The 20,290-nt window shown below is 40.6% G+C and overlaps 1 protein-coding gene and 2 long non-coding RNA genes across 7 annotated transcripts in view; 2 read left to right on the top strand and 1 right to left on the bottom strand.

The window, feature by feature from the left end:
- nsun6 (NOP2/Sun RNA methyltransferase 6) overlaps nt 1-20,290 on the top strand; it is a 61,728-nt gene that overhangs the window by 24,475 nt on the left and 16,963 nt on the right. For all 5 annotated transcript variants that reach the window (XM_042067309.1, XM_042067308.1, XM_042067307.1 and 2 more), the window contains 5 exons: nt 2,850-2,931; nt 3,949-4,068; nt 4,203-4,365; nt 9,395-9,543; nt 10,406-10,531. In XM_042067309.1, coding sequence (XP_041923243.1) covers nt 2,850-2,931; nt 3,949-4,068; nt 4,203-4,365; nt 9,395-9,543; nt 10,406-10,531 — 640 coding nt within the window. The remainder of the gene's footprint in view (nt 1-2,849; nt 2,932-3,948; nt 4,069-4,202; nt 4,366-9,394; nt 9,544-10,405; nt 10,532-20,290) is intronic.
- LOC121688018 lies at nt 13,073-14,501 on the top strand. Its single transcript, XR_006024481.1, has 2 exons — nt 13,073-13,673; nt 14,318-14,501. It is a non-coding gene; the product is annotated as an uncharacterized LOC121688018 (long non-coding RNA).
- On the bottom strand, nt 15,588-16,429 carry LOC121688019. Its single transcript, XR_006024482.1, has 2 exons — nt 16,392-16,429; nt 15,588-15,932 (listed from the first exon to the last, which is right to left on the bottom strand). It is a non-coding gene; the product is annotated as an uncharacterized LOC121688019 (long non-coding RNA).

Genomic DNA, 20,290 nt, shown 5'->3' with positions numbered 1-20,290 from the left:
TTGTGTAAGGAGGTCATCCAGCACCAAAAATGGAATGTTCGGCACGGGCACGAAAGGGTTAAATCCAATATGGTGGAAAATCCATCATGGCGGAAAATGATGTCATAGGGTGCGTTGACGTCTGCTTGGTCCAAGGATTCCAATGATACCTCATATATGACAATCGAGCCAACGGGTCAAAAGTTACTTGCATGAACACACTTCCAACTTTGGCCTATTGGTGGCGCTAGAGTGCTCGAGGTGCCAACTTGAAACTTGGTGAAATTAATCATGGGACTGTGCTTAATTTGTGTACCAAATTTCCCAACTTTTTACCAGACGGTTCTATGGGCTGCCATAGACTTCCAGACGGAATAATAATAATAATAGGAAAACGTAGAAGCACAATGGGGGCCTTCGCTGCTTGGCCCCCAATAATAATAGGAAAACGTAGAAGCACAATGGGAGCCTTCGCTGCTTGGCCCCCAATTAAAAAATAACTAAATTTAGGCTACTTGGCTAAGCAATAAGGTTTCCATTAGAGCACAGCACACGTGAATGAAAGCGGCTGCCTTGTCTCGCAATAAAAAGTCAGTGGAAATCCTGACACTCTTACAACTAAATGAAATGTAATAGTGAACCATCAGTCCCAACATTTTTCCCAACATTTAGCAATATAATCAAACAGTCCAAAAGTAAATTGAACACTAACTAACTAAGTCCGTAGGTAGAGTTATGTGTAATAAAGTGGAATGACACAGGAAAAAAGTAGCTTGATAGTGTTTTATGCCCCCAACGCCGTCTTCCAGGCAGCGCTGCCACTGCTGACTTAAAGGCACCTAATCCTAACCCATGCCTAATCATAGTGCCTTCCAGTCAGCACTGCCTTGAAGACAACGTTGGGGGCATAAAATACCAAGAACCAGAATACATGCTCTCAGTATTTCATAGGCTTGTCCAAATGTTCTTCCAACGAGCTTCGACATGTTTTTCTTCAGTAATAGTCATGCAGGGTGAGTGTGCATAGAGGTCAAGGCGGTGGAGTGCATTACCTATGATTTTCTCTGTAACAATTGTACCTGCTGCCTCCAAGTCGTTCTGGAGCTTTCTCCGAGTATCCTTCTGACTTCCTGGTCAGAAATCTTGCGAGGAGATCCTGTGTGTTGATGATGCAGTGATGCTCCTTCCACTTGCAGATAATGGCTCCCAATACTGCTTACTGGATGATTCTGAAGAAATACATATGCTACAATAAGGTTGCCAAGGTCTTGGGAGAGCTCATTGCTTTTACGATTATAACATGTTTCTTGTGTGACACCTGGTAACAAAGCTTTTTTATAGCCCATAAATATGTACTAACCCAGCTTATATTCTATTCATTTGTACATATAGGAAGAATAATAATCTCTAACCACTTATAGATTCCAGCTTGTTCTTTGCCATTATTTGCCTTTGTGCTTTTTCTGTTGCATTGAAACATTCTTGGTTATTCACAGATGGTTTCTATTTTATATGTAAAAGCAGGGGTGGAAGTAGGTTTAAATTCTTGCCAGTAGCCTGCTAAGAAAATGTGTCATAGTGAAAAGTATGCACGCAAAAATGTCAACGCGCCTAAATAGGGTACATACATTGATTTATTTTAGCCTATTTGCAGAGCATTTATCAGGGCCTGTTATTTGGCTTCATGATTCTCTTTTCTTCTTCCCCTGCTTTCTTTGAAAGGCCGCTCTGTCCACTCTTCACGATAAACTGTTGACTCACTTCTCTTTTTGAACGACTTTATAGATAATAGGGGTGTCACAATTTCGATTTTAAGTCTAAATCGATTGAAATTACATCTCAATCTCAAACTTCATGTACGATGTAGTCACACCCCCAATGTCACGTCCAGCATGTATGCTAAGATGCAAAAACATACACACACACACACGTGTTAAACTGCGGCGTCAACACTCCTCTAACATTAGGCTGTAGCCAGTTAAAAAAAATAATCAACCGACTGAAATTGAAGTACCTCTTGAAATCAAGTATTTTGTCGTTCAACTTAGCAAGTGAAAAGATGATCTAGTTACAGTCCAAAATTACTTTGACAAGTGCATATTCCATGAACACTAACCTTGGGTCCCTTCGGAGTGTGCTAAAACAATCAAATTATCATTCTGTGTTGTTTCATTTCACTATGTTCACGTCTTTGTTTAATGTGCGGTTGGAACAGTTCCAAAATGAAAAGCGGATTCGAAACAAAAGCCCCCAAAACAGAATAGGAAAAGGCCAAAAAAGTAAACAACAGAAGGAATGCCTTAAAGCAACACCAAAGAACTTTCCCTCTGTCGCATGCACGCTATTTGTTTATCCAGCACCGGCTTTGCAAATAACAATGTCCAAAGACAAGGTAGAATATTTTGCATGACATTATTTTAAGGTAAAAAAACTATTTGGTGTTGCTTTAATAGCAATATTAAAAAGAGATTGAAAATCGAATCGTGACTTTAAAATCGAAAATTAAAGGGACAATCGAGGATTTTGACAATCGTGACACCCCAAATAGATCAAATATGACACAACCATGAGTTTAGGAATTGCACCTGTAATAGGAAGAAAGGATTTTTCTTATCTGTGAAACTTAAGTTAAGATAGAACAAATGGTTAGGATATTTCTCTGTAATGAACCTCAAGTTCTTTAGGGTTTTGAGTCTGGGTAGGTTATACATTCAGATTTGTCTGGGTTTGTAATAAAACCCTTTATATATGGTGCATTGATGTTTGGTTTACATGATCTTTAATATTATAAATGATCATCATAGATCTACATGGATATACTGCCCATGTTATGACTCCATCGTGTGTGTGTCTGTGTGTGTGTGTCGTAGGGGAGTGGCTGTGAGGATGACCGATCGTTTGTACATCACTCCATGTTTTGACAGAGTTCTGCCACATCTAGTGTTTCTGCAGGTCTGTATATTGTGTTTGTTTGTATTGTCATATGTGTATATTTCTGGGTGTTTGTAGAACTTACCCTTTTTGTTGTTGAGTCAGGTGTTGGGTTCATTGTTATTTATTTATAAATAACTTCCCCCATATTATTGACTGTCTCCAACTACTGATTCATACATTCAACTTGACTAAACATAAAGTTACTAAATCTAACAATCTATTTTGGGGGGATTAACCCATTAACTGCTATAAAATCAGTATATAGAATGGAACAGTACAGTTCTGCCTATATCAATATCAAAATAAAGTGCTTTCATGTAAACTATTAATTTAAAAAAATCTTTAAAAAAATAATAATAATTTAAAGAAACATCAATATTATTTTTTTGAATATCGATACAGCATTGCCGAATGAAATATTGCGATATCTCATTTTATCAATATTTTCTTACACCCCTACTTAAAAAATAGCCCGAATTATAGAATGACGTCTTTGTTTCTTTTATATTATCATTGGGTGTGTGTAGAACTGTTATTATAATACATTGGGTGTGTGTAGAATTGTACTTATAATATATGTATACAGTATATATAAAACTGGATAATTCATTTTATTATCGTGTGTGTGTGTAGAACTTGTGTTGGTGTGTGTATATATATATATATATATATATATATATATATATATATATATATATATATATATATATATATATATATATATATATATATATTCGTGTGTTGGGGTGTGTATATATATATATATATATTCGTGTGTGTGTGTGTAGAACATGCCCCCTGTGTTGCTGTGTTGGTATTGTTGGTGTGTGTGTGTGTGTGTGTGTAGAACTTGCCCTCTGTGTTGGTATTTCTATTATTGTATGTGTGTAGAACTTGCCCCCTGTGTTGGTATTTATAATATAAATATATATATATATATATATTATTGTGTGTGTGTGTGTAGAACTTGCCCCCTGTGTTGGTATTTATTATATAAATATATTATTGTGTGTGTGTGTGTGTGTGTGTGTGTAGAACTTGCCCTCTGTGTTGGTGAGTCATGTGTTGGGCCCGCGGTCGGGAGAGTGTGTGTTGGACATGTGTGCTGCACCTGGAGGGAAAACCACACACATCGCCACCCTGATGAGGAACCAGGTGAGACAAACCTGTGTGTGTGTGTGGAGGATATCTGTTTAGGGGTCTGTGTGTGTGTTTGTGTGCGCCAGATAGTTTATATTGTTCCTTCGGGTGTCCTATCTGAGTTGAGTTACTCTGTTTGTCCCTCGCAGGGAGTGGTAGTGGCGCTAGACAAGATCCGGTCCAAAGTGGAGAAGCTCCGTGAAAATGCAGCCAATCAGCAACTGGACTGCATCCAGGCCTTCTGCTGCAACAGCATCCAGGCCGTTGCCACGGGGACCAGCCCCAGCCAGAAGAGCATGTGGGATGGAGCTAGTGAGTAGGACTGGGCTGTGGGCACTACCTGGGCACTACTTTACTAAAGAGCACGTGGGCCACATTGTGTAGCATATGACGGAGGTGGCTTTTAGCTAGATGGATGACAGCAGGCTAAGTAAAATGGCGATGTTTCAATGCTAAAGTTCATCAGAATCTTGGGATACGCCCGCTTGACAAAGGGAGAGATAGAGCTAAAGACTGGCCTTTGGCCGTAGCAACCATCCATTTAGAACTAGTAACTGCAGTTTGTCCTGCAAGTTGAGAAATTAGTTGATATTAGGGGTGGGCGATATGGACAAAAAATAATATCTCTATTCTTTGTGATTTTGACGATAACGATAATTAGTCGATATCCTTTAAAAAAAAATTGTAAAAGTCTGAGTTACTTTATAGCTCATTATTTATGAATAGCATCAATACAATAATAACCAATAACCTAACCTGTGACTTTTTAACCAAATCAACCAATGCATCACTCTGACACATTTCCAATTTTGCCCCCACTTGTGTGTGTGGCAATGACATGGTCTAGCCAGCTACATTAGAGAAGATGACTAGGCCTAACAGTTTTCCCAAGAGAAAGTCTGAAGCTGAAGTTCTTTTCAAACCCCCCCTGTGGGGACCCGGGGTAGATTAGGTCCCTAGCACCCCCTTGCCGTAAGAGGCGACAAATTGGGCGACTTGTTTGCCATAAGTTGCTACCCGTGTCAGTGGAGGACGATCGCCTGGTGCTTGAGGAATGTGGCTCGCTGCGGCCCCCACAGGTCCAACACAGTACTTTGGCTCTTACTTCACTTAGACGGGAGGTTGGAGGGACCCGCTCCAATCAACCGGCTTGTCAAAGTTCTGTGGAATATTTTGAGGGACCATGCTTTTTATTTTTTCCTTAAAGACTTTGGCATAGGGTCAATCGATATGAACTCTTTGTTTTCATTGCTCGAGTATACCATCCCTGTAACCTTGGTGCATATCTGAAGGAGAACCGCAGCTCTGTGCATCCCCTTGTTGGGCTCCGAGGTGGGTGAGGAGCAGAGATGGTGAATTTTTATCCACAAAATATGGCTACAAATCAACCCAACAAAAAAAGAGTCATGGATTACGATTCAGACAACGGCTCTGACATGGCGTTTATATACCCCCCTAAAATGAATAACTGGCCCAAATTCATAATTCTTGAATCTGAATCACCAGACACGCCTCTTGCTAAGTTGTCCCCTTTTGTGATTCAGAAAGGAATTGCAGGAATAGCAGGGACGGTTAAAGACGTTAAGAAATTGCATTCTGGTCAGATTTTAGTTGAATGTGCAAGAAAGTCCCATGCAGACAATTTATTACGTTGTAATAGTTTAGCAGGAATACCTATGCGGACCTTTCCTCACCCCCATCTCAATAGCTGCAAAGGAGTAATCCGCACTAGAGACCTGAATGAAATGGAAGAAGCTGACATAGTTACTGAACGGAACGAACAAGGAGTAACTCATGTGAGGAGAATTACCTTAAAAAGAGATGACAATCATTAAGACTGGTACATACATCCTGACCTTCAATCTGCATGATCCCCCTGAAAGAATCCTAATTGGATATTTAAGTGTGCAGGTTGATAAATACATTCCCAATCCGTCGAGATGCTGCAATTGCCACAAATTTGGCCATGTCTCTGCTAGTTGCAAAAATAAAAGTGTCTGCTGTACCAAGGGAACCATCCAGCCTCATCTAAGGACTTCAAAGGATTAGGGTCACTAAGAAAATTACCTATCCACAGGCGAGGAAACAGGTGGAAGGATTTTCCTTGTCAAAGTTCCAGCAATCTTTTGCTTCTATTGTGAAACCCCCTACGAAGTCTACTGATTGTCAAACCGACTTTAAAAATAGGAATTCCCAGACTACTGCCAGTCAATCGTCACTCATGCCTGAACCCCCACAACTACCAAAAGAGAAAAAGAAATCAACAAGTACTTCTTCCCAGTCTAAACCAAGTCAAGAACATAAAAAGGAAAACTGTAAGGATGTGGAAATGAAGGAACCTCCAACCCCTCGCAGTCGAAGCTCCTCCCCCAAGAGTAGGAGCAAGGGCCCTGTTCCTGTTTTACCCATATGACAATAGCTAGCCATATTATACAATGGAACGGTCATGGTTTTAAAACAAACTTCTCTGAACTGCAGCGATTATCTGCACTTTTTAATCCTCTTGTCTTCAAGAGACTCACCTATCACCAAATAATAATGTATCCTTAAAGTAACACCAAAGAACTTTTCCTCTGTTGCACGCACGCTATTTGTTTATCCAGCAACGGCTTTGCAAATAACGATGTCCATAGACAAGGTAGAATATGTTGCAAGATTTTATGAAAGTATTATGTATTGCGACATCATGCAAGTCAAATGTGTAGTTTCTTATGTCTCATTCCATCGAACTACAAGCCCGCTACCCGATCTGGCAAACTTACATGCGATTATAGCCGATCGAGGGCCGCGAAGCGAATGCAGAAGTGCCGTTCACCCTGTTACGAGTTGATGAAACACGGAAACAATTTTGGAAACATTATTTTAAGGTACAAAAAACTCTTTGGTGTTGCTTTAAAAAACTATGCAATGTTTATTACCTATGGCCCAAATGTCCATCGGCCTTCTGGTGGGGCAGCTGTCCTGGTACAAAATGACATAATTCACAGCCAACTTGCAATCACTACCCACCTACAAGTGGTGGCAATCCGCATTACACTTCATAAGGTAGTTACTTTGTGCTCTGTCTATATTCCTCCTGATGTCACTATAACTTTGCACGACCTGGATGACTTAACTGAATACCTGAACTACCCCATACCTCCTTTTAGGGGATTTTAATGTGCATAACCCTACATGGGGTGACAATCATTCAAATGCTAAAGGCAGAACTTTGGAAGATTTTATAACTAAAAATGAATTATGTCTGTGGAATGATGGATCATTTACCTACCTACATCCTGGACATGGTACTTACTCTGCCATTGACCTATCAATATGCGATCCTCACGTCTTGCTTGACTTCTCTTGGCAACCCTTGGATGACCTTCGTGGGAGCGATCATTTCCCCTTGATCATGACCTCTACTGAAGCAGATATACAGCTCAGACCTTCAAGATGGCAACTTAAAAAAGCTAACTGGAATGTCTTCCAACACCTTTGTGACGCCCAACTTGGCCACTTGCCCCAAAAAATTGAAAATCCTGTTAAGTACTTCACTGAGACATTGATAGCAATTGCGGAAGAAACTGTCCCTAAGACCTCAGGAAAGCCCCACCGTAAGTCCAACCCATGGTTTGACGACAACTGCAAAAAGGCAATTGATTCCCGGAAGAAGGCAGAGAGAATTTTTAACAAACATCCAACAACAGAAAATCTCATTAAATTGAAAATCTGCCGAGCTCAAGCACGTAGAACTATCAATGAGTCCAAAGCACAAAGCTGGAGACAATATGTTTCCAGCCTTACATCCGATGTGTCCTCAAAAAAAGGTTTGGAGTTTCATTAAAAAGATGAAAGCAAAAGGTGGTAACCAACAAGCTTGCTGAAACGTTTGAAAAGAACTCCTCTGTGAAAATTGTCGATCTGAATTTCAAGCTCTGCGCAGGAAAGAGGAGGGTAAGGTGTTGAATTTCCTGTCAGATAATACAGAACCTTACAATCAGCCTTTCTCAATGGAAGAACTTCTTCGTTCTATAAGAAACTCCAATGACACTGCAGTGGGCCCTGATGCAATTCACTATCAGTTCTTAAAAAACCTGCCATCCAATGCAATAGTCCAGCTCCTGAAAATATTTAATGCACTCTGGGAATCAGGAAATGTTCCTCCGTCTTGGCAGAAAGCATTTATTATTCCAATTCCCAAACCAGGCAAAGACAACACTGACCCCTTAAACTATCGTCCAATAGCCTTGACTAGTTGTTTATGTAAAACCATGGAAAGGATGGTGAACAATAGACTAGTTTGGATGCTTGAAACAGCGGGACATCTGACTGAATATCAATGTGGCTTCAGGAAGGGGAGGAGTACAGTGGACCACCTCATCCGACTGGAGTCCTTTATACGCGATGGATTCATCAGAAAAGAACATGTGGTAGCAGTTTTCTTTGACCTTGAAAAAGCCTATGATACAACTTGGAAATATGGCATCCTGAAGGATCTGTACTGCATGGGATTCAGAGGTCGTATGCCCATTTTTATCTCAAACTTTTTGTCCAATAGACATTTTCAGGTCCAACTGGGCACTACCTTTTCAACTCCACATTTTCAAGAGCTAGGAGTCCCTCAAGGCAGCATCCTCTCTGTCACTCTATTCAGTGTCAAAATCAATAGCATCATACAAGCAATCAGCCCACATCTATTTTGTAGTCTTTATGTCGATGACCTCTGTATCTGCTATAGAGGAAAATGCATGAGTACGATTGAAAGACAACTCCAGCTATGTATCAATAAGATAAGTACTTGGTTGATTCAAAATGGCTTCAAGTTCTCTAAATCTAAAACTGTCTGTACTCATTTTTGTCAGCTAAGATCACTACATCCTGATCCTCTTCTCTACATGGATGGAGCACACCAATCCAAGTGGTGAAAGAAGTTACATTTCTTGGACTCACCTTAATGTATATTTGCACATCGTTAAAACAACAGTCACAATATTATCGCAGATGATGTATATCGCCCACCCCTAGTTGATATGTGTCGGAAGAAAGTAGTTCTATTAACATGACGACAGTTTTAGCTATTAAAACGTTAAAATTGTAACAGGAAATGAACACAACGCAAGTGGCAACAGTGGAATAAGCAGGATAATGGACTCCACAGTGGTCTGTTAACAGAAATTAATGCACTTAATTTCTTCGCGTCGGGCCGTTTTACAGCCTCGACCATGCATTCATTTCTGTTAACAGACCACCGTGTCGTCCATTATCCCATACACAGTATGATTATTAGTATTATAGTATTGCAGTGTTTATTCTATATAATAGTGTGGTTTTCAGTGGTGATTTGTGGTGTCGTTTGCAGACGGCCCCCCGTTCCCCGAGGGGAGTTTTGACCGGGTGTTGTTAGACGCTCCCTGCAGTGGCCTCGGCCAGAGACCCAACATGGCCGTCAGCAGCAGCCTGAAGGAGATCCGATCCTACCAGCCGCTACAGAGGAAGCTCTTCAACACGGTGTGGACCCCCCTCCCCCCCCCCCCCACACACACTGTGGCTATTCCACCAAACACACACACACGTAAGCGATAGCGATATGTATCACAATAGACATGTAATCGATATCATTAAAAAATACATTCGATAGAACATTCGATAATTAAAAGCAACACACATCTCCCGCCTTACGTTGTCCATAAATAAATAGGCTAAATATATCTTGCATTGTGGCTAGTATGTGCAAGTCTACCAGAGTAGGCAATAGAAGTAGGCTTACCTACACAGACTCTCAATGAGTCCTTGCCCTGTGCACTCTCTCTCGCCCTCTCAATAGGCGCATCCCTCCTCATGCACATGTAATCCAACCATTCACAATCATGCAAGACGGCTGGCTAAATTGCTATTAAATCCAGTTAGCATCATTAGCACGCTGCACAAATTTCTTCAAAACTGTTGCATTCAAATTGACTGCTAAGTTCTAATCATCTCAATCCCGATGCAAATGGAAAAGTATTTTCCAAGACTCAAAGTGTATTGAATCAGATCAAATCACTCCGAATCATTCTGTATTAAAACTTATTGTTTCTGAATCGTATCGTAGCTTATGGATCTAGATACGTATCGAATCATCTTAAAAGGGAGAGATGCACACCCCTACTACATACACACTCACAATGCCACACACACACACACACACACACACACACACACACACACACAATGCTACACACAAACACACACTCACTCACATTAAATAACAATGCCACACATAAACACAAACACACACTTACAATGCTACACACAAACACACTCACAATACTACACACAAACAAACACACACACGCTCACATTAACAGTGCTTTCTGTGTGTGTGTGTTAGGCAGTGCGTCTGCTGAAGCGGGGTGGAGTGCTGGTGTACAGCACCTGTACTGTCACTCTGGCGGAGAATGAGGAACAAGTGGCCTGGGCCCTCAGAACCTTTCCATATCTAACACTTCAGCCTCAGGTAACACACACACACACACACACACACATGGCTTGAATTCAGTGCATGTGGGTCATTGGACAAACTGTCTGCGTCCCCCATGCACTGAATTCAAGCCAAGTACACTGTGAAGACAGTAAGGCATGGTGGTGCACAACTCATGTTATGGGTTCGGGTTCGGTTATGGCAGGGGTCTCAAACTCAAATGAGCTGGGGGCCAATTCTGCCAACGTCATCTGATTGGAGGGCCGGCTATTTCTGAAAATGCAATGTTCTTTTTTTCAAATACCACACAAAACTGCAAACAGAAAGTGCAAGTGTTTTTATCTAGTTTTAGACACCTGTGCTAGCAACCTTAGCTTATAAATAAAATAATGATAAAATAAATATTAATACAAATTATAAAACAAATGAAAAGCATAAAAACAGGTATGTGTGTGTTTCACACCAAATAAAAATATTTTCCTCTCATAACTTTTTTAAACCTGGCAATAAGTGTCAGGGTTAAGAAAGCAACACCATTGGATTTTTATATCAAAATGTCAAAAGGCCATGGCTTGAAAGTGGTCAGAGATAAAGTCCTACTGTAAATGTAAAAATCTTTGAGTAAAACAAAAAGTTTATGAAGGGGGTAAATTTACCCATCTAATTTGCCACTGGATGGCAAGCACCTCAAATTATGCACCTTTCAATAAATACTGGATGAACATATTTGAGCAGGTTTACTTTACTTTTTTCATATTACCCACATAACAAATTAACAGGAAAACACCTAAGATGTATACCAACACCTAAGATGTATATGGTTTCTAAACCACAAGGCCTACAATAAAGTATTCTGGTTAAATCCGTTCCTATCGCGGGTAATCTGAGTACCCAGAAGTTCGCATCATATTGCAGGTGACTTTGTAGTTTAGAGCCCTATTTCTACTAGTCCTGCTGTCTGTACCACGTCCATTACGGACACTATCATCACGATTACCACTGCAACCTCCAAGCTATGTTGGGCAGAGGGTCGAAATAAGCATGGTATGCTTAGTGGACACCGTCGTATACACGCAGACGCACCTCCATTCAATAGACGATCGATCATAATCTCCAAAAGGATATTCTCCTTCAGATTTAGAATAGGTGAATAACATAGCCTACCTAAGACTTTATCACACGTAAACGTTTTTCAACATTTGGTGTAGGCCTATTTCTGCTTAATTTCTGCTTCAATTTATGCAACACTATGGCCTGCATCGCTTCCGCGTCATTACAAATGCACGTCTTTGTGTTTCTCGCGTTTCTAGCACATAGTGGAGCAGAGTACAAATGAGATTTGTCACCGTACTTGGAAATATCGTCTATTTTAATCAGTATCGTTGTTTGTCACAATTAAAAAGTCTCAAGGGCCGGATTACATTATTAATAATAAGCTTTATTTGTATAGAACCTTTCATACACAGAATGCAGCTCAAAGTGCTTTACATTTGAAGCATGTAACACAATAATAGTCAGTCAGTCATTATCAATCACTTTTCTTTGCTGTTTATGATCTACTCAGCAACATATCAAAAATATAGAAAATGACGTCATAAGACTGGCAGCCTTAACCCTCTTACCCCCCACAAGCACGCCATATGGCAACTGTGGCAAGGAAAAACTCCCATATTCCAGGAAGAAACCTTGAGCAGAACCTGACTTAATAGGGGGAGCCCATCTGCTTATTATTTTGACATACGTCGCAGGCCGGAATTGGGCCGGACGCGTGCCGGATTTGGCCCGCGGGCCGGGTGTTTGAGACCCCTGGGTTATGGGGATGTTTCCCATACTGTGGTGTTGGACCTATTTATCATACACCAGAGATCATGTATCAGTTTCAATACATCAAAATATTTGAAGAGGTCATGTTGTCTTATGCTGAAGAGGAAATGCCTTTCAAATGGGTGTTCAACAAGACCAAAACACACCAGTAAGCGGGCAAAGTCTTGGTTCCAGACTAATAAGGTTGATGTTATGGAGTGGCCAGCCCGATCCCCAGACCTCAATCAAATTGTGGGGTGACATCAAAAAATGCTGTTTCTGAGGCAAAACCCAGAAATACAGAGGAATTGTGGAATGTAGTTCAATCGTCCTAGGCTGGAATACCTGTTCACTGGTGCCAGTAGTTGGCCGACTCCATGCAACACAGATGTGAAGCAATTCTCAGAAATAATGATAATGCAACTAGATATTAAGTGCAGTGATTCAAAGTAAAGCAAAATCTTGAGACATTTTTCATGTTTGAGCTTGTAAAGAAAAATGCAAACACTGCAACATTTGCAAACATTTTTTTTTAACAATCCTTTTTCTTCACTTTCTGTAAAGGTATAACACAAACTTGATCCATTTTGTACAGTGGCCTGGAAGTGCAAAAAAACAAAAAAAAAAACAATGGTAAATTAATTATTTACAAGATTAAAAACAAATGTACAAGTTTAAAAGCAAATGTACAAGTTTTTATAGAAATGTACAATGTTTTAAGCAAATTTACATTTTTTTAAACAAATTTACAATGAGCGAACAAATTTACAAGTTTTTAAACAAATGTACGTTTTTTACGGAAAGGGTAGGTACTAGCCTGGGTGCCATTCCGAACTTAGTCCCGCCCACAACGTTTGAGGTCGGGAAGTTCGGTCTGGCATTGATCCATAGTGGCGCGAGTATGCTCGCCCAAAAGCTGGCAGGCCAATCAAATTGTCAGGGCGGGCTTTATACGATGATGGACAGATGTTCAACAGTAACGTAATCAACCACGTCACCAAAGAGCGCTTGGGTTGAATTCGTTTACAACAACGATGGCTGCCGCTGGAGAATTGAGATGTGTAGATTCTGCTATCAGGTCTGTTCTAGAAGATATCGACAGCGAATTGATTTTAAAAGAGGAACAGAGTAACGGGATCAAGGCATTTTTTGACAAGAAAGATGTTTTTGCCGAAGCAACTGAAATGGGCATCACGGCGATGCAACTCGGCGTGCACAACGAGGTGGATATAGCCAGCGGTCGTTGCCAGATCCTTTTTTGAAGCCCGGAATCCTGGCTGCTGAACAACAAGTGGAGGGACATGCTAGGCTCCTATGTTTTTCAAGCCAACGTAATGGGCATCGTCATGGACGAAGTTCATCTAACTTACAAATGGTAAGAGAATCTAACTGTCTGACTTTAGTAAATAACTCCCAATGTCGTGATATGAATCCCATGTTGTAAACATAGTAGGTATCGTTGTACGTTCGTTAACTCAGACTTGGTACAATCATAACGTTAGTGTGATTGTAGCGAACTAGCTGTTAAAACATTCTAATGTAGGTTACTGTTTTATTTCTCTCAGTGGTCCGGCTTTAAAAGGGCAGACGCCATTTTGCGACAGCTTCGCCAAGTTGGGGGACCTTAGATCCTTAGTTAAAGCTGCTAAGTATGTACAAAACCGACTTCCTGCATGTTCAGTCTTCGATGTTTTCTACACTTAGTGTAATTCACCACTTTAATTGAAACCAGTTGCATTACAGGACCCTGTCCACTTCTAAACACTAACCACTCTCCCCCAAAACCGGTTTTCCATTTGCATTCGCACTGGCCAAGTGGCCATAGGAACTGGTTGCCCATTCAGATGCAAATTGTCCATTCATTTGTGTGTTGCTTTATGTACTCAAGCACCATACCCATATTGGTAGTCACTGTACCCCTTATAAGTGATGTATTCTTTTTAGATCTCATAATTCACTCATAATTGCTTATTTTTACTGTTACTTATTGGTTGCTTTTTGTACTGCTATATATTCCAGGTACACCTGTGCTGGCATTGACCGCTTCTGCTGATCGGGAATCCAGAGCCAGGGTTATGAAACGGCTTCAGATGGACAATCCAATCATTTTGGCTCTGAGCCCAAACAGAACAAACATCAGACTGGGTCTGATTAAAGTACCTGGCCATACACTGGAGTGCCTACACTGGATTGTGAGGGATGTTAGTACAAAGCTTGACCCAGCAGTTAAGACGGTACTTTATAATGGAGTCACTAGTTGTCTGCGGAAAGCTTTGTTACTGCCATTTTGAGGAACACACCACATCTGTTGATCTAGGACATCTGTGCTGCACTCACTGCCATTCTGTTTGTTCTTGTGAACCTGAAGGTTGTGGGGAGCTAATCCCCAAATATGAACACTTTCAAGGGGAGGTTTCATCACACCACAAACACAGAATAGTCACACCTGAGGGCACACTTTTGATCAGGGAACTGTTACAAACTTACAGGAGTAGTTTACTTCAGGACCATACAAACATACCACTTTACACAGTCGACACAGCCTGCACTGGTTTTGGAGATGAACTCATTGATCGGTTTTAGAACAGTGCACACAGATATTTGACCTGGACTTCATTATCCATAATCTCCCTACATACAAACTGGAACATGCAAAAGAGATACTATGAATTATGCATGAGGTTTTTGATGACATCGAACAGAGTCAAACTAATTTGTTTGATGACAGTGTTGTTCAGGATGACCGTGTTCAGGTTGACATGGATTACACTGGTTACTTTGATGACGAGGATGAGGATGATAAGATACAATCATCACCAAGTAACTTGGAATCAGGCTTGTCAATGTTGAAGATCTCAGACTAGCTTCAAATTCAGGCTCAAATTTGTAGCTTCAGGGTCTTGTTGTTGTGCAAATGACTTTTTTTTTTTTACCTCTGTTAATATTTTTGAATAAAATTAAAATGGTTTATACTTCTCTACTGGTTGGTGACGTTTCTGCATTTAAAATACAAACAAGAAGACATGTCAATAAAGATTTTTAATATCTACACATAATATGTGATGTTTGAAGATATACGCTAAACTTTGAACATACAACCAATAAGAAAACACACAAAATGGTTTCAAGAATGTGGATACTACTAAACTATTATATGAAAACACCATTATTTATATTGTCATTTATGAAAACAATATTTACAAATTACCATCACCATTTACATTTCACATTTACTTAATTATTTAAATAGGCACATTTTGCCAGTCCATTATTTTGGACTTCATCCACATCTCCTGGTAATTAAGCTTTGCCAATAAGTTTCTCTTGAAATTCGGGAATGCATGATACTGCCTGCCTGGGTGATTTTTGTTGGGAAAGTTGTGTCTCCCTGAAAACGTTTACCAGTGTTAAAACGTCCTCCTGTTCTCGGGCCACATGATGAATGCCAGTCGGCCTTGTCAGCTCCAGCTCTGTGTCCGTTTTGTCCATTAGCTCTTTGACGATGCCAATGGACCTACTGATTCTGGCTGCTGACATTTCTGACATGTTTGGTCCCAATCCTCTCATAAATTATTTGAGAAAATTGTTTAGGTGTTCCAGGTGGAGGTCAAGTGGATGGAAAATGGGTGACAACCTGAAATATAAGTGAACACATCAGTGTGAAGAATTACAGTATAGCCTAATAAGTATAACGTGCATTGACAATACATTGGAAAATACACACTGTTAAATATGGTGACACCAGATGCAATTGCTGAGCAGGTCAGAGAAACACTGCCCACCCCACAGAGGTGCAGAGCACAGAAGTGGGGGTTGGATAACATGCTAGTCCGTTACAAAATTAAGTTTCTACATATTGACAAAGTGACAGAGGCCAACTTACACATCAGGTACAAGTTTATCCTGGTAACATTTGCTCACACTACACTGAAATTCGGGCTGGCTTCCAGAATACTAGTCATGTCAAAATATGACCTAGATGATTTAATCATAGATAGATTTCACGGAAATGAGGAGTGTGGGAATGCACAGTGTTTATCACATTGGACAATAATCACGACTCACTATTAACTCATGTGAAACGTGAGCTTACCTCTGTAATGCTTCTTCGCGTTTTTGTACCGGTTAGAGTCTCTTCTCTAATGCCTCAGATGAACAAGGTTCTTCAGGCTGGTCTCCTTCGTCGTCTGTCCATTTTTTAAACACGGGCATGTCGCGTTCCAACCGTGTTATAACGTTCTGACAGGACCGACAAATGCGATGCGATTTGTTTGCCGTGTTGTGGAGTTGTAATCCTAAACGGATAACTTGATCGTATATACATTCACCTTTACTGTTTCTCTCAAAAATGAGGTTCATGTGTTGAAGAACTCCGTGTATCCTTACATTATTTTTACAACACCTGCGAAAATCGCTCACACTCATCTTCTTCTTCTACTTCTTCCAGCGTGCAGTTGAGTTCTGTTGACATCAACTATGCGTCGCTTTACATACGTCACACACTCCGTTGCGCTGATTGGTTGTAGGTCTATCCAACTGAGTGCAGAGGCATTTTTTTTCCTGGTTCGTTTGAAACACGCCCCATAATCACAGCTCAATGGAACAGTATCAGACTCAAATTCTGACTAGAATTGAGTATGACTACGTCAGGCTAGGTAGGTACAATAGACGGAAGTAGTGGCTACAGGAAGTGAGACTGATAGCGTGAGACTGGTAAGCTGCGTGAGCTTTCTTTCAGTCAGACAGCACAGAGCAACAGCCAACGTACTTGACGCCTTATTGTCTCCGTAGGGCAGAAATGTTAGGCTTTTGCCACATTTCTGGCAGAAATGGCCACTGTTGGTGGGGGTGCTGCAGTAAGGGCAGAACATGGTGATACCAGAGAATGTACGTTGTAATGTAATGTAATTTGTTTAAAAACTTACATTTGTTCACTCATTGTAAATTTGTTTAAAACTTGTAAATTTGTTTTAAAAATTGTAAATTTGCTTAAAACATTGTACATTTGTTTAAAAAACTTGTACATTTGTTTTTAATCTTGTAAATAATTCATTTACCATTGTTATTTTTTTTGCACTTCCAGGCCACCGTAATTTTGGTCATGTTTTGATTTGAAATTGAATGTGCAGTTTTCCCAATGCATTAATATTATGGAATTAACAGCTGTTCTAAGGATTTTGAACCTTATTCAATTTTTTAAAACACATTGCTATTATTCTAGCCTGACGAGCCAGACCCACATTAAAATGTAGGGTCTAGGCACTCACCGTTCGCAGTGCTCAGTCCGAGGGGCGGGATAATCGGTTGTCTTTCAAATTCCCTCTGCACGCAATAGGACAGCGCTATGAGTCCCATGCGTTTCCCACCAGCGGAGCTAGTTGGGAACTTTTGCCATAAAAGCTTAACTTGTGTCACACTGTTCGCCAACAGCAATATCCATCTTATTATGACCGCCGCGCAGCGAAGCGGCGGTCATATAGGTTTAGTCAGATTTTTTATTTTTCGCATGTCCAAATTTCCGTCAAGGATTCCCGGACCCCGGACACTGAAAGATCGGGGTAGACGAAACTTGGTGGGCATGTAACCCCATATGGATAGCATGGAACCATCGTTTTTCGTTTTGATCTGTAGCCCCCCTGCTGGACTGCACCCCCCGAAAGGAGGGTAGGGCAGACAGTTTTCTGTGAATATATCGAGAACCGTAAGGTTTAGGAGGACCATTTTTTTTGTATGTTGATCTCAAGGGGCCATGTCAACCCATTCCATAACCACTCATTTCATGTATAGCGCCACCTAGTTAAACACAAAAAAGTAAAAATGAGGTGTTGTAATCGCAGGTATCTGTGACCTAACATAGTCAAAACTGCACAAAATTGGAAGTGTAGGATCATTATGACACCCTCTGAATGCACGCCAAGTTTCGTGGAATTCCGTTCATGGGGGGGCCACACAATAAATTAATTTATGTTACTATACACCAACTGGCCTGTAGGTGGCCGGAGACAGTTTTCTGTAAATATCTCGAACCGTAGGGTTCATGGGGGGCCTTACAGTAAAATAATTTATGTGTACATTTAGTGACCATACACCAACAAGGATTCCTGGGACACTGAAAGACCGGGGTACACGAAACTTGGTGGGCATGTAACCCCACATGGATAGCATGGAACCATCGTTTTTCGTTTTTGATCTGTAGCCCCCCCGCTGTACTGGACCCCCCGAAAGGAGGGTAGGGCAGACACAGTTTTCTGTGAATATCTTGAGAACCGTAGGGCCTAGGATGATCAATTTTTTCTGTATGTTTGCCTCCAGGGGTCATGTTAACCCATTCCATGTGCACACATGTGCATAAACAGATACACACGCACACACATACATTCACAGTAATCATACGTATGACACATACTCACACAGTAGACATATGCACGCATGCATGCACATGCACAAACACACAAGCACGCACACACACATAAACATAAACGTGTACACGCACACATGCACACAATTCAAGAATTTCTCAGAATTATGAACAGGCAAGATGGGGGGTGGGGTTGTATAAAATCAATTTTACATGTGAAATCTATGAACTAATCATGTTTTGATACTTGTTGTCTAGCAGATACCAGTGAGAATTGAGTGTGGATAATGCAATTTAGTGAGACAGTTAGAATCATATAGGCCTTTCAGCGTGATTTATTTTTGTGGAAAAAATGTGCTGGACTGGGCGGTGGTCATATTTTGTACAGATCTGCGGTACATCTAGTTTGTTTTCAAGTAGCAGGGAATTCAAGCCAAACCGTTGCAACTCTGCCATCAATCATTATGTTAAAGGTCTCATCTCATCGTTTTTTCATTAATTTTGCCATGGTCTCTAGTATTAATGAATGCCCTGTGAGCCGGTTTTGGTGAAAAAAATGCTCTCCTGCGTCTATTTCATGCTGTTCTAGTTTGGTGGGGAAAGTGGGAGGGGAGGAACGACAGGATTTGCCTCTTGCTCATGAATATTCATGACATGTTAATGACCTCGCCTCTGATTGGCTAACAGTACTGTGACGCTCCCTCCAGTGCGTCCTCATCCGATTCTGCCTGTGCTATGCTCCATATTCAACTTTACAGTGCTAAAACCTGGCTAAAACTCGAGTCAAAACTGTTGCACAAAATGTCTTCGGAGATACAACTTCATTTGTTTGATCCTAGTATCCGAGTAGGAAGAAGAACCGCTTCCTGATCGTTTGTCGGTGAACGTTGGTTTAATAGAATGGTAACAATTGCATGTCAGCTTAAAATTTCTCCTAAAAGAGGTAAACGTTTGTGGCAATCCTCATCTTGCATTCAAGTAATAAACAGTTGGAAACGTTTTAAAATATTTCTTTACACAGTCAAAAGTCTTTGCAATCTTCCTAGTAGATATTTTACTTCACAACACAGGTTATAAGCACCCTAAATGCAGTTCAGCCACTGACCTAGCCTGCTAATTGTATGCTATCAGAATAGATAGTTATGGTTTGAATTCCATGATACTATCATTGAAAGACCACTTGGTTATAGCTCAATATAGATCTAAATGCAAACACACTTACCTACTCCTAGCTATATTTCGCTGGAATTACAACAGAATGCCTACAGAAGCAGAGAACGTGTGCTGCAAGACTTCTCCAGTAATGAGTATAAACTATGGCTTTGATAGCCTACATTGGCAGATGTTAGCCTACTCAAGTTGTTTTCTGTCACGTATGACCCTTAGGAAAAAGTAGTATAGGAATCTTATAGTATAAGACTACTATAGAAAAACTATAGCAGTTATAGGATATTATAGAGTTATTAGTAGTACTTCTACAGTCATGAGTGCTGAGGAGTGAATGAGTGCAAAGTCAGTATAGTGAGTTCAGAGTTGGGAAATGTTTGAGAGTGCTGAGGAGTGAATGTGTGCAAAGTCAGTATAGTGTGAGTTCAGAGTTCGGATGGCCTGGGGATAAAAACAGGACATTCACT

The sequence above is a fragment of the Alosa sapidissima genome, chromosome 17, assembly GCF_018492685.1.
Source record: "Alosa sapidissima isolate fAloSap1 chromosome 17, fAloSap1.pri, whole genome shotgun sequence".
Classification (NCBI taxonomy): Eukaryota; Metazoa; Chordata; class Actinopteri; order Clupeiformes; family Clupeidae; genus Alosa; species Alosa sapidissima.
Note: the sequence above shows the minus strand (reverse complement) of the source record. Positions and strands in the feature narration are given on the sequence as shown.